Genomic DNA, 15737 nt, shown 5'->3' on the forward strand with positions numbered 1-15737 from the left:
AGTATTATAGAAAGTTGTCGGTGTCTCTGAGATCATAGCTTTAGAGGACTTTCCTAGGCCCTCTGCTATCCTGCTGTTAGTCACATTTTAAAAGGTAGAAAAAAGACTAATTAAGCATGAAAACCTTACCTAAAGTACAAGTTCTAAAAATGATCAAGACTCCTTTACCCACTACTGACTGTTTTGGGACAAGACCCAAATTTGTGGTCTTGGAAAGACATCATATGTTAATGGATAGAGCATAGCCTCTGGAATCATACATAACTGGGTTCAATTTTTGCTTTGCCTCTGACCGGTTACATTATAACCATTACCTTGAACAAGTTATACCATCTCTCCAAGCTTCTCTATTTCCTCATCTGTGAAATAGATATGTGAAGATTAAATTAAGAGGCACTCACTATCAAATAGTAATACAACATAATTGGTACTATAAAAAGTGTAAAATGCTTTGGGAACAGAAATAAGGCAAGCAGTTCATTTGGCTCTATGGTGAGAATGGGCAGGCTACTAGGAAAAGGAGGGTTAGATCATGAGTGATGAGTTGGAGTTGATGGAGTGCAGAAGCAAGGAGACCACTTTAGGAAAAGGATCCTGTGGGGGCAAAGAACTGAGGGTATTAAAGTATATATCCTCAGCAAGGACATTACCTCCTCCATATATTTCTTAACTCTTCATATCTAAGCCCCTCTCGCAACATGTTCCCATAGTTGTCTTGACCCTAAATCAGTACCTATTAACCTATTCAGTTTGCCTCTGTTCTCTACTAAACTATAAACTCCTTTTGGGCAAGAATCTAATTTCTCGTTTATCATATTCTACTTTATACACTAGACTCTCAGTAAGTATTCATTGAATGGATAAAGCAAAACTACATTTAAAAAAAGCTTTCCAGAAGAACATTTTGAAGCATCTGAAGCAGAACACTATGCATTTAGATTTAGTCCTATGAAATGTAGAGTTGTGATAGCCTTTAAGCAAGGGAATTAGTTTAAATAGAAAGCAGCAAAGAGTCTAGGGTTCAAGGCTTAGTTATGCCTAGTTAAATGACCTTTCTTCTCTTGGGGTTGCCATTTCCTTATCTGTTTAACAGTATTGATGATTTCTAAGTTTTCTTCCAACTATTAATTCAGGGATGGTATAGTTTCTCCTGTCCGGTGTCTATCTAGATGTGAGCCTTTGAGGAGAAAATAGTGTTTGGCACATGGTGTATGCTCAATAAACATATGTTCAATTAAAATTCCAAAGTATAAATCAGGACTTCTTAATTGGAGAGATTAAACAGATTTTCAGAACGTTAGGTACAAGATGAGCATAGAGCTAGAGCTACTTTTGTTTATTGGTTGAAGCTCTCTGAGTATAATGTTTTATTGTTTGTTCTGTTGCTGTTTTGGCAACCAAATGGGAACATTGCCACAAAGTATGCAGAACCAGGTTTTTAAATGGTAGATGAGTTTGAGTTTTATTCCAGGAGTCAATAAAAAATTGAATGGCTTTTCATAATTGACAAATTTTTATACTCTTGCTGGGAATTTTTGGCATGAAACTCTTTTATTGCTAATGTTCATATTGAGGTGAGTTCTAAGAAACAGTGGGATGGGAAGATTGAGTTTTTCCTATGTAAGGTATTTCCCAGATCTAAAATTTATGCTTGCCCTGCCTTGAATTTATTTTTTTTGGGGTGTTATTGTGAAATTTTGTTTCTTAAAAACATGTCGTTAGTATGTTAAATTTAAGTATCAGTAATGTTAGGAAAACCTTAGTTATTGTCTTAAGTGCTTTCAATTTCATTTATGTGTACAGCTTTACAAATTAAAGGATAGAAAACAGAAGTTTAGTATTTCATAATTTTTAGGGGCCAAGAGCAGAGTTGCAACATATGCCAAAGAAATCACTGTAGGTAGTCGGAGTTATTCTCAGGAGAATATGTTTTACTTATTTATTTTTTTGAAATCTGAAATATCTTGGCCCTGAATAGCATCAGATTTCCTTATTATCTGGAATAAAAAGTCTAAATTGTAAGTAATAAAAGTCTTGGGAAAATATTTTGGAAGTATTTTCTTTTTAAGTTTTTCTGTACGTATTTTGTAAGAATTAGAGCATGATTGAGTATTTGGCAGACATTCTATATGAATATCTTTATGGTTTTTGTTTTTCAGGCATTTTTAAAATATTTAATCATTCATGAGTTGAGCTTCATTCTTGAGTCATGGATGACAAGGCTTCTGTTGGAAAAATCAGTGTCTCCTCAGACTCAGTGTCTACTCTTAATAGTGAAGATTTTGTCTTGGTTTCCAGGCAAGGAGATGAGACACCATCTACAAATAATGGAAGTGATGACGAGAAAACAGGACTCAAGGTAAAACTCCATAATCTAAGTTTCTTTTGCTTAGCCTTGCTAAGCCCATTGCAAAACTTGGCCTTAGGAGGAAAGTACATGGAGTGAAAGTGAGAACATGGAAATAATATCCTTTCTTTTTTTAATGCTAGAGAGTTTTATTTACAGTTAGTGATAGTGACAAATTTATGTTTGATTCAGGATTTTCAATTTGATTAGCTTCTAAATCTTCTAATGTCCCTAACTGTCAAAACTAGTGGTCATAGTATAATATAAACTTTTGTCATTTTAGTATTGTTTTCGCTTTCCCATTGAATTAGGGTGGTTGTTTCTTTTGAGCTTGGTGTATGTAGTGTAAAGTCAATGGCAGGTCAGCAATGCTATTTATAAAAATAAGTTTTAGGATTATTGAAGCGGAACTTTTAAATACCTGGCTTTTGGCCACTTCTGTTTATATTTTCTCAGCCAGATAGATGACTATCACTTCTTTTCCCCTACTTTCTTATTGTTCTGCTCTTTATGGATATAAATAAAAACAGATTATCTGTTAACATCATTTAAAATGTAAGTAGCTTTAAAAATATTTTGATTGCTGTTTACGTGTATTCATTCATCAAGTACTTTCTGAGTATCGACTGTGTGCCAAGTAATGTTCTAGATACTGAGGACACAGTGGTGAAGACGACAGGCAAAGCCCCCTGCCCTCCTAGAGCTTTTATTCTGATGGAGGAAACAGACTTTCAGCAAATAAGAAAATGAAAATATTAAGTAAATTTAGGTGCTGTGAAGAAAATCAAAGTGGGATAATGGATAAAAAGTGAAGGGCAGGTACTATTTTAGAGAATGTCTTGAAATGACATTTGAGTAGAGACCTGAATGAGACAAGGAAGAAGGCCACAGAGAAGGGAAGGGAAAACAACTTTCCACAGGGAACAGACAATAGAAGGACCCTGAGGTGGACCACCCTTAGGACAGAAATTAGAGCAGAGTGAATAAAGTAAATAAAAAGTGGTAAAGGATTGGTAGGGGCTGGATCGTGTAGACCTTTGTAGAGCTTAGTAGGAATTTGGACTGTGTTATAAATGTGAAGGGAATTTTTGGAGAGTTTTGAATGGAGACATGGTCTAATTTACGTGTGTAAAAGCTCGCTGTCTGAGAGAGACTTCCAGCATATAGCGTGAGGTACTCTGAACCTGCTTCCCAGCAAAACTGGTGACAGTTATGAAAAACATCCATTTAAAGTCTTTAGAAATGTTTTAAAGGACATCAGCAATTGAAGAAACATTTATTCAAGGAAATTTACTAACTTTGGTGAAGAATCTGTGGTATTTGAACCAAGACCTGTTTCTTCCCTCCCCTCTCCCAGCTGAGCAAGATGGTAACTCCACTCCAGATCCGTGCAGTCAAGAAGACAGGGTTCCCTCTCCTCCCAGCTCCCAGTTGAAGGGCTGTCTTCCAGGGAAGAGCCTGATGACAGCATTTCTTATCCTGTCTCCAGCTACCTTTTGCTGGCCAAGTGTGACTGGTGGGGCCTCCCTTTTTTTTTTCCCCAGCCCTTGCTCGTGGGATGAAGGCTTTACTTTGGACACAACGCTGCTGAGAATATGAGAGCCCAGTTGTCCTTGCCCTGGCACTTAAGGTAGTGGTTCCACACCAGTAGAGGCAAGCCAAGAAGACTTGAGACTACTACACCACCTCCCACACCCACTAAGTACTTAGCTTCTGAAGATGGGTTGTCATTCAGAGAGAAGCACATCGTTGTCCACGCTCCCTACTTCATAGCTATGGCTCAGAGATTTTGCTTGTAGTGAGAAGCAGGCTATAAAACAGCTCCTAATCTCTTCCCAAAGGAACTGACTTTATTTATAACAAAGTGTAGAGAAATTCAAGCCTAAGGGTACTCTCAAAAGCAGTGGAGGTTGCGGCAAAAGGTAACCGGGAGGAGATTGGTAGATTGATTGGATATATAAGTTTAACTTGCTAGGAGGAGACCACCTAGGGTCAGAACAAATCTCAGACATTGACCTCTGGAACTCTTCCTTCAAAGTAACCTCAATTTGATTGGTTTATTCTGTGGAGCAGTTTATACCCAAGTGTGTTATTGAAAACAATAGTGCAATCAGCCACAATTAGTAGAGTTTATCATCTAGGTGTGGTCAGAGAAAGAGAGTGCTCTGCCAAAATTGCTCTCATTCCAGGATAACTGTGGGCCAATCCAAATCACTAGAGAAGCAACATCAGAGGCTTAACACTGTGAGAATTAGGGGTATAAAATTTACTAAACTAAGCCAGCCAGTCACTAAACAAACAAGCAAACATAAAAAATAAGAAGTCCCAGAGTGAGGAGGCCAATACTGAGAGCTGGTATAATGTATTATCTAAAATATCGAGTTTGCAACCAAAAATTATGAGACATGCAAAGAAAAAAAATATTACCCATACGTCATTTTTTAAAAAAAGGCAAGCAGCAGATACTGCTTGTGAGAGTGACATGTTGGATTTAATGCACAAACTTTTCAGAATAGCCATTATTAGTATGTTCAGTGAACTAAAAGAAACATGCTTAAAGAAATAAAGGAAAGTATGACTATGTCAAATCAAATAGAGAATATCATTAAGGAGATAGAAATTACAAAAAAAGAACCAAATGAAAATTCTGAAGTGGAAAAGCACAATAACTGAAATGAAAAATTCACTACAGGGGGTCAAAAGTGAATTTCAACTGGCGAAAGAATTAATGGAGGTGATGTCATCAAAATGGTGGCACAGGAGTTTTCTACTGTCCTACCCTCAAACAACACTGATTTAGACAATCACTCACAGATGAGAGCCTTTCTGGGAGTCTGGCAGAGAAGTTGCAGCACACTGAGTAAAAACATCCAAGATTGAACCCATTGAAGATGATAAAAGGAACAGTTTTACTTTACCTGTGTCACCCCTCTCCCAAGGTAACACCAGCTTAGTGCCAAGAGAGACTGACTCAGCCTGTGATTTCTCCCACAAGGGGAAATGAGAGCATGTGACTGAGCACCTGGCTTCCCCAGTTGTGTGGGATGCCCCCAAAAAAGTCCCATTTCTTTCTCACCCCATCCAGAATAACTGAGTCATGAACTATATGACTTGTGGGTGGAGAGTCATGCTGGGAGAACAGCAGCTATGGCTGGTGATAGAACATACCAAAGGGATGTGGATTCTACTAACTGCTTTGGGTACTCCATCGGGAAGCCCACCCACGGGAGGAAGACACCTCCCCTGCTGATCCCCCACAACTAGCCCGCAAGCTTCACATGCCTCACCTCAACACACTCCTACCCTGTAGCTACCTCTCTGTGCTTGCCCTTGAGGGCAAGAATGGTGAGAGTGAACCTTTGTAGATGCCTAGTGAGCATGCACAGAAAGAAAACTTGATTCTGCAGGGTTAGGAGAAACCACACACTTGAGCACTTGTCACCATCTTAGGGACAGCAAATGCAAGAGTTAGAGCATCAACAACTGGCTGAATCAAGCAGAAGAAAGTAGTGTGAACTAGAAGATAGATTATTTGGAATTATCTAGTCTGAGAGCAAAGAAAAAAAAGTGAAAAAGAGTGAAGAAAGCCTACTTGGACTATGGCATACCATTAAAATAAATAATCTATGCATTATTGGAGTCCCAGAAGGAGAAATGGGCAGAAAACTTATTTGGAGACATAGTGATTGAGAACTTCCCAAATTTAGGGAGAGATTTGGACATCTAAGTTCATGAAGTTTATAGGTTCCCCCAAAATTTAAACCCAAAGTGATCCTCTCCAAGACACATTACAATGAAACTGTCTAAAATCAAAGACAAACAGAGTTTTCAAAGCAGCAAGAGAAAAAAAAGAAACTCACATTACAAGGGAACACCCATAAGACTATTAGAGGATTTCTCAGCAAAACCTTGCAGGCCAGAAGAGAGTGGGATGATATATTCAAAGTGCTGAAAGTAAAAAACTGCCAACCAAGAATACTTTACTTGGCAAAGTTGTCTTTCAGAAATGAAGGAGAGAGAAAGATATTCCTAAGTCAAAGCTGAGGGAGTTAATCATCACTAGATCTTACGAGAAATGCTGAAAGGACTTCTTCAACCTGAAATGAAAGGACACTAATTAATAACATGGAAATGTATGAAAATATAAAACATGCTGGAAAAGGTAAGTATATAGTCAAAATCAGAATACTCTTAATACTGTAATATGGTGGTGTGTTGATTAGTTAACTCTACTATAGAAATTAAAGGACACAGGTATTAAAAATAACTATAGCTACAATGAATACACAATACAAAAAGTTAAACTGTGACATCAAAAACATAAAATGTTGGGGATGGTAAAAGGTAGAGTTTTCGTATGCGATTGAAGTTAAATTGTTATCAATGTGAAATATACTGTTATATCTATCTATAAGATGTTTTATGTAAGCCTCATGGTAACTACAAAGCAAAAAAATACAATAGATACATAAGAGATAAAAAGAAGGGAATCAAAGTATAGCGCTATGGAAAATCGTCAATTCACAAGGGAAGACAGTAAGAGGAAAAAAGGAATGAGGGAACTAGAAAACAATAACATAGCATTAGTAAGTTCTTACCTGTCAATAATTTAAATGAAAATGAATTAAATTCTCTTGACATATAGTGTCTGAATGGATAAAAAAACAAGACCCCACTATATGCTGCCGTTAAGAAACTCATTTCAGCTTTAAGGACACACATAGACTCAGTGTGAGGAGAGGGAAAAGCTATTGAATGCAAATGGAAACCAAAAGAGAGCATGGGTAGCTAAATTTACATCAGACAAAACAGACTCTAAGTCAAAAGCATAATTAAGAAGAGACAAAGGTCATTATGTAATGACAAATGGGTCAGTTCATCAAGAGGATATAACAATTGTGAATATATGTGCACCCAATATCAGAGCATCTAAATATATTAAGGGAAACTAACAGATCTGAAGGGAGAAAAGAACAATAACACAATTAATAGTAGGGGACTTCAGTACCCCATTTTCAACATTGGATAGATTATCCAAACAGAAAATCAATCAGGAAATGTTGGACTTGAACTATGCTTTAGACCAAATGGACCACACAGACATATACAGAACGTTCCATCCAACAACAGCAGAGTACACGTTCTTAAGTGCACATGGAACATTCTCCAAGATGGATCGTATGTTAGGTCACAAAACAAATCTTAGGGAATTTAAGAAGACTGAAATAATACCAAATATCTTTTCTGATCAGAGTGATATGATACTAGAACTAAATAACATTAGAAAAATTTGAATATCCACAAATATGTGGAAATTAAACAACACACTCCTGAACAACCAGTGGGTCAAAGAAGAAATCAAAAGAGAACAAAAAACTTGAAACAAACAAAAATGGAAACACAGTATATTCCACATTCCACAATTTATATGTGGAATCTAAAAAACCCAGACTCATAGAAACAGATCAAAATGGTGGTTGCCGGGGCCGGGAGGGTGGGGGATAGTGATAGGAGAAATGGGGAGATACTGGTCAAAGAGTACATACTTTGAGTTATGCAATGAATAAGTTTTGGGGATCTAAAATGTACAGCATTGGGGCTATAGTTAAGTAACTATTTAAATACTATACTAACTATATTTAAATACTATCTAACTAGTTAAATACTATATTACTGTAGTTAAATACTGTATTATATGATTAATTGAAAGTTCTTGAGAGTAAATCTTAAATGTTCTCACCACCCACAAAAAAATCATAATTATGTGAGTTGATGAATGTATTAACCTTATTGTGGTAATCATTTTATAATATATACATGTATCAAATCATCACATTGTACACCTTAAACTCACACAATGTTTTATTTCAATTAAGTGTCAATAGAGTTGGAAAAATGTGTAAAAAAATAAAGACCTTTTCTCAGATCTTTTATAGCAAATAAACAAAATGTGAGAAGTGTTTAAAATCTTGAAAAAAATGAATGATTATTACCACAATTATGAATGAATTTCAGGATAATTAAGCTGAGTGAAAGAAGCCAGACACCACCACCCCCAGGAAAAAAAGCACTTACTGTACATTTCATTTATATATAATTCTAGAAGATGCAAAACTAATCTGTAGTCACAGAAAGCAGGTCAGTGGTTGCCTGGGTGTGGGATGATGGGATGGGGAAGAAGAGTGGGAGTACAAAGGGGCACAAGGAAGTTTGGGGTATTATGGATATGTTCACTGCCTTGATTGTGGAAATGAGTTCATGAGTGTATACATATGTCATAACTCATCAAAGTGTACACTTAAAATATTTGCAGTTTATTGTATGTAAGGTATACCCTAATAAATTTGATTATTTAAAAAGAATTAATGAACTGGAAGATAGATTAGAAATATCAAAAGAACAGAAAGAAAAAACAATGAAGAAAATGAACAGAGCCTCAGAAAGATGAGACACTATTAAGTGTGTCAACATAGTCGTATGTGAGTATCAGGAGAGAAGAGAAATGAGCAGAAAAAATATTGAAAGAAGTAATGTCTGAAAAGTCGCACGTTTATTGAAAACCAGGAATCTACACATCCAGAAAGGTCAACACACTCCAAGTAAGATAAATTCAGAAAGATCCACAAAAAGGCTTGGAGAAAATCTTGAAAGTCCCAAGAGAAAGGTGATTTATCACTTAAGGAGGAACCCCAATAAGATTTACAGCTGACTTCTCAGCAGAAACAGTGGAGCCTAGAAGCCAGTGGGATAACATTTAACCTTCTCAAAGAAAAAACTTGGAACCAAGAATCCTGTGCCTAGCAAATGAAAAGGACATGAGACGTGTATAACAAACAAAAAGTACAATGGCACACCTAAATTGAACTGTATCAATAGTAACATTAAATGTGAATGGATTAAGCAATATAATCAGAAAGTAGAAACTCAGCGTTGGATAAAAATCATGGCCCAACTCTGTAGTCTTGTCAGGAGACACACCTTAAATTCAAAGATAAAAATAGACTTAAAAGATGGAAAAAGGTATATCATGCAAACAGCAACTACATGAAAAATGGAGTGATTATACTGATGTCAGGCAAAATAGACTTTAAAACAAGTAATGTTACTAGAGATGAAAATGGACATTTTAATAACCTTACAAGGGTCAATCTGCCAGGAAGATCAACAATGATATACCTTATAAAGGAACTCCAAAATACATGAAGCAAAAAGTGAAAGACATGAAAAGAGAAATACAGTTCAATAACTGTTGGACACTATAGTACCCACTTTCAATAATGGATGGGAAAACTAAGTGGAAGATCAATAAGTAAATAGAAGTCTGGAACAGCACTGTAAACCATTTTGACTTAACATATCTGTAGAGCACTCGAGCAACAGAATATACGTTCTTAAGTGCACCAAAAGTATTTTTCCAACCACAATGGAATGAAACTAGAAATCAGTAACAAAACTGAAAAATTAATAAATACGTGGAAATTAAATGACATACTCCTATATAACATATGAGTCAAAGAAGAAATCAAAAGGGAAGCTAGAAAATACTTTGAGATGAATGAAAATGAAGATAGAACATACCAAAACTTATGGGATATATCTTAAATAATGCTTATAGGGAAATCTCTACTTGTAAATTCCTATATATGAAAGAAGGAAGATCTCGGATTAATAACCAGATTTTTGGGCCAGCCCCGTGGCTTAGCGGTTAAGTGCGCGCGCTCCACTACTGGCGGCCCGGGTTCGGATCCCAGGCGTGTACCGACGCACTGCTTCTCCGGCCATGCTGAGGCCGCGTAGCACATAGAGCGACTAGAGGGATGTGCAACTATGACATGCAGCTATCTGCTGGGGCTTTGGGGGGAAGAAAAAAAAAAGGAGGAGGATTGGCAATAAATGTTAGCTCAGAGCCGGTCTTCCTCAGCAAAAAGAGGAGGATTAGCATGGATGTTAGCTCAGGGCTGATCTTCCTCACAAAAAAAAATAACCAAATCTTTCACCTTAAGACATTGGAAAAAGAAGGGCAAACTAAACCATAAAACAAGCAGAAGTAAGGAAATAAAAGATTAGAATAGGAATTAATGAGACAGAGAATAGAAAAACAATAGAGAAAGGCAACGAACCCAAAAGGTGATTCTTTGAAAAGATCAACAAAATTGACAAAACTTTAGATTGACTAAGAACAAAAAGAAGACAGAAATTACTAGAATCAGAAATGAAAGAAGGGACATTACTACCAAACTTACATAAGTCAAAAGGATTGTAAGGGAATCTTATGAACAGTAATATGCCAGTAAGTTAGAGAACTTAGATGAAATGGATAAATTTCTAGAAAAACACTAACAAAACTGATAAATAGTACGAATTGACATATAACAGGAGATTGAATTAGTAATCAAAAATGTACGCCACAAAGAAAGCCTAGGCCTAGATGACTTCACTGCTGAATTCTACAAGATATTTAAATAAGAATACTAGTTCTTCACAAACTCGCCCAAAAAGAAAGAAAAGGGGAGAATGTTTTCTAACTCATTCTATGAAGATGGTATTACCCTGATGCCAAAATTACACAAAGACATCACACAAAAAAGTACACATCATTATCTCTTATAAATATGAACAGAAAAATCCTCAACAAAATACTGGCAGACTTAATTTAGCAACATATAAAAAGGGTTACACACCATCACCAATTGGGATTTATCCCAGGAATGCAAGTTTGGTTTAACATCTGAAAATCTATTAATGTAATATACCATATCAATGGAATTAAAGGCCACACAATCATTTCAGTAGACACAGGAAAAGCATTTGATAAAATCCAACACCATTTCATGAAAATAAACAAATGAAGAAAACAAGTCAGACTGTTAATAGAATGGAACTTCCTCAACCTGATCAAAGCATCTATGAAAAACCCACAGCTAGAATCATTTTTGCTGGTAAAAGAATAGATATTCCCCCCAAGTTTGGGCTCAAGACGTGGATGTCTGTACTTACTACCTCTGTTTAACATTGTAGTAGAGGTTGTATCCAGAGCAGTTAGGTATGCAAAAATGTAAAAGGCATCCGTATTGGAAAGAAGGAAGTAAAAATTGTATCTATTTGCAGTTCACATGATCTTGTATGATAGAAAACCCTAAGAAATCCACTAAAAAAATTATTAAAACAAGTTCAGCAATATTGCAGGATAAAAGCAATATACAAAAAAAATCAATTTTATTTCTGTACATTTGCAATGAACAATCTTAAAATGACAATGAGAAAGGAATTCTATTTATAGTAGCATCAAAAAGAATTAAATAGTATTAAGTTAAAGTGAAAAACATACTCTGAAATCTGCAGGATGTTGAAAAAAAAGAAGATCTAAATAAGTGGAAATTCATCCAGTGTTCATGCATCAGAAGACTTATTGTTAAAATGGCATCACTCCTCAAGTTGATCTACACATTCAGTGCAATCCTTTCAGAATCCCAGATAACATCTTTGTACAGTAACATGCCAATTCTAAAATTCATATGGGATTGCAAGGGACCTTGAATATCCAAAATAATCTTGAAAACAAATAACAAAGTTGGAGGACTCACACTTTGCAATTTCAAAACTTACTATAAAGCAGTGGTAATCAAGACAATGTGGTACTGACATAAGGAAAGACATATAGATGACTGGTATATGTTTGAGAGTTCAGAAATAGAACCATGTTTTTCTCTGGTCAGCTGATTTAGAGAAAGGTACTGAGGGCCGGCCCCGTGGCTTAGCGGTTAAGTGCACGCGCTCCGCTGTTGGCGGCCCGGGTTCGGATCCCTGGTGTGCACTGACGCACTGCTTCTCCAGCCATGCTGAGGCCGCGTCCCACATACAGCAACTAAAAGGCTGTGCAGCTATGACGTACAACTATCTACTGGGGCTTTGGGGGAAAAAAATAAATAAATAAAAATTTAAAAGAGAGAGGTACTGATACCGTTCAATTGGGAATGGATTTTTTTTTTTTTTCAGTAAATTATGCTGGGACAACTGGATAGCCACATTCAAAAGAATGAGATTGTTCCCTTACCTCACACCATATACAAAAATTAGCTCAGAATGGATCAAAGACCTCAATGTAAGAGCTAAAAGTATAAAACTTAGAAGAAACATAGGGGTAAATTTTCATGACTTTAGATTTGGCAGTGGATTCTTTGATATCATGCCAAAAACACAAGCAACAAAGGAAAAAATAGATAAAACTGGACTGTATCACCATTAAAAGCTTTTCTGCTTCAAAGAAGATTATCAAGAAAGTGAAAAGACAACCCACAGAATGAGAGAAAATATTTGCAAATAATAAGGTACTTGTATCTAGGATATATAAAGAGCTAAACAACTTAAATGTTTATCAGCTACTAAATGGACAAATAAAATGTGATGTACGATGGAATATTATTTGGTCATATAAAGAAATGAAGTACTGATAAATGCTACAACATAGATGAACCTTGAAGACATTATGTTAAGTGACAAGCAAGTCAGAAAAGTCCACAAGTTATATGGCTCCATTAATAAGAAATTTCTAGAATAGTCAGATCTTTAGAAGCAGAAGATAGATTAGTGGTTGCTTAAGGCTGGAGGTGTTGGGGGAAGAGAGAGTTGATACCTGAGGGCTGTGGTGGTGGTTTTTGAGGTGATGAAAATAGTTTGAGTTTGAATCTGGTGATGATTGCACATATATGTAAATATACTCAAAACCATAAAATGTACACTTTAAATGGGTGAATTGCTTATGACTTACATCTGGCTGCTATATGGAGAATTGACATTAAAGGGACAAAACTGGTAGGAAGAAGAGTAGATAGGCTCTTTTAGTCATGAAAGGGATAGATAATGTTGGCTTGGATTAGAGAGTGAATGTGCTCTGATTCAGGATATATTTTCAACATACCACTGATTGGTATTAGAATGGACAGATTAGATGTGAGATTTGATGCAAAGAGAGACGTAAAAATGGATTCCTAGATTTTGGCCTGTGTTGTTAGGTATATGGTAGTGCTACTTACTGAGATGGGAAAGAGAGAAAGAGACCTGGATTGGGGCAGGGGAGAGGGGAATCAGAAGTTCTGTTTAGGACATATTAAATTTGAGATGACTGTTAGATGTCTGTTTCTAGATGTCATGTAGCTAATTGATATATGAGGTTGATGCTCAGGAGAGATTGTGGCTGGGCGTCAACAGTGTAAAGATGGTATTCCAGTCTATGGGATTAGATGAAATCACCCATAGAGTGAGTGTAGGTACTGAAGAGATGAATGATTCTTGGGGTACTTCAACATTTAGAGATTGAAATGAAGAGAAATCAGCAGAGAAGACTGAGAAGAAATACCTGGTGAGATATAAGGAGAACTAGGACATTGGAATGCCTTGGAAGAGAAATGAAATGAAGAAAGTGTTTGAAGAAAGCAGGAGTAACCAGGTGTGTTCAATTCTGAGAGGTTGCTTTAGGTGGTGACTGAAAAATGGTAAGATAGAGGCATTGTTGATCTTAGTAAGAGTGTTTTTTGTTTTCAAAGAGAGAGGTGAGAGCATTAGCAGGATTAGTGTGGTTTGGGTAGTAAATGGGAGGTGAGGAAGAAGGGGCCATAAGTATAGACAACTGTTTCAAGGATTTTTGCTAAAAAAGAGGAGCAGAAAAATGGAGTGGAAGCTGAAGGGTGATATGGATTCCATTGAGGAATTTTATGATATTTATATACTGATAAGAATTATTCAGTAAAGAGGGAGACATTACTAGTACAAAAGAAGAGCAAACTCTTTGATTAGATTAGGGAGAAGTATCTCCTCCAGAGAACTTTTTTCTTGCTCTCTCATCTATCTTGTTTACCAAAGTAAAGAGATACTTCTGTTCTGTGCATAAGTGGAAGGGTTAGCCTAGAAACAGTTTCTGTAATAGGAAGGAAGACAGCATAAATGAGTACAGATGCAAATAAATCAGTCTCTCCTTTTGGATTTCTTCCATTTGAAAATTTTCTTGTTGATTTTTGAAGTACTGTTTGAGTTATTCTTCCTGTTTCTAATAGGATGAACCATTATGGTAAATGGGATGAACCCTCAGGGCTCCTCCAGAGAACTTTTTTCTTGCCCTCTCATCTATCTTGTTTACCAAAAAGAGATACTTCTGTTCTGTAGATGAGCAAATTGAGCAACATGATGTCCAAATTCAACATGTTTCCTCTATGTATTTCCATTTAATTTCAGTACATCTGTACAGTATATTGGTTTATTTTATGTAGTACTGTAAGTGAAGAAATAATAAAATTATTGTTAAATCTATGAGATCTGTCATCAGAGAGAAGTATAATAGGATTACTGTAAGTGTGTTGCTCACTGATGCTCACTTTTCTTTTTGAAACTTTTTCTCAGCCTCTAGTAGATTTTAAAATTGCATTGGATTTAGAAAATACATTCAAAAGGTCTGTACTTTTAGGACTCCAGAAGTCCTAATTGAGTGTTTTTTTGAATATTCAATTGACACCTTTTAATCTACCAAGTGCTATTTTGGACACTGAGGATAAGAACTCCCAGTTTTTGAAATATAACGACCTAGAAAACTTAAAAATGTCCCAATACAAAATACTTAGGAAAGCTTGACAGTATATAACACCCTTTTAATTGCATTGCTGTATTTACAAGAAGTAAAGAAAATCCCTAACGGACAAAAGCAAAGAGGGAACTGAAAGCCAGAACTAAACATAAGAGCTGACAGGGCCGGCCCCATGGCTTAGCAGTTAAGTGCGCGCGCTCCGCTACTGGCGGCCCGGGTTCGGATCCTGGGCGTGCACTGATGCACCGCTTCTCCAGCCATGCTGAGGCTGTGTCCTACACGTTAGCTGTAACTATAATAATAAGCTGTAATAAGCTGTAACATATTAAGATAGAAGTGATTAAAATGATTAAAGATTTAAAGAAAACTATGAAACATGAAAAAAATATGAAAATTAGAAAAGAACAAAATTATCAAAAATTTTATAAGACCAAGCAAACTAAAAGTAAAACTTCTACAAGTGAAAATTAGAGCCAGTGAAATTAAAGGTGCAGCGTGTGTTAAATAGCAGATTAGAAATGGCTGAAGAGAAAATCAAATACCTGCAAAATGAATCTGAGGAAATTACCCAGAAAATAGCATTGAAAGGTGATAAAATATGAAAGAGCAGTTAAGAGACATGGAGAATAGAATCGGTACGGCCAACATATACATGTGTTCCTTAAGAATAGAACGAAGAAGAAGGAAATACTTGAGATAACAGCTGAATGTTTTCGAAAAGTGATAAAAGACATAAATCCTCACTTCCAAAAACAGTCCCAGGCCATCCCCGGTGGCCTAGTGGTTAAGTTCGGTGCACTACGCATTGGCCGCCTG

At 36.3% G+C, this 15737-nt stretch overlaps 1 protein-coding gene across 5 annotated transcripts in view; it reads left to right on the forward strand.

Annotated features, from left to right (window-relative positions):
• RABGAP1 (RAB GTPase activating protein 1) overlaps positions 1-15737 on the forward strand; it is a 159525-nt gene that overhangs the window by 18880 nt on the left and 124908 nt on the right. For 4 of the 5 annotated variants that reach the window (XM_058523986.1, XM_058523985.1, XM_058523983.1 and 1 more), the window contains exon 2: positions 2160-2359. In XM_058523986.1, coding sequence (XP_058379969.1) covers positions 2210-2359 — 150 coding nt within the window. In that variant the 5' untranslated portion in view covers positions 2160-2209. Of the gene's footprint in view, positions 1-2159; positions 2360-15737 lie in introns of those variants that run through there. The other variant, XM_058523987.1, reaches the window with a different exon arrangement.

This window comes from Diceros bicornis, chromosome 28, assembly GCF_020826845.1.
Source record: "Diceros bicornis minor isolate mBicDic1 chromosome 28, mDicBic1.mat.cur, whole genome shotgun sequence".
NCBI lineage: Eukaryota > Metazoa > Chordata > Mammalia > Perissodactyla > Rhinocerotidae > Diceros > Diceros bicornis.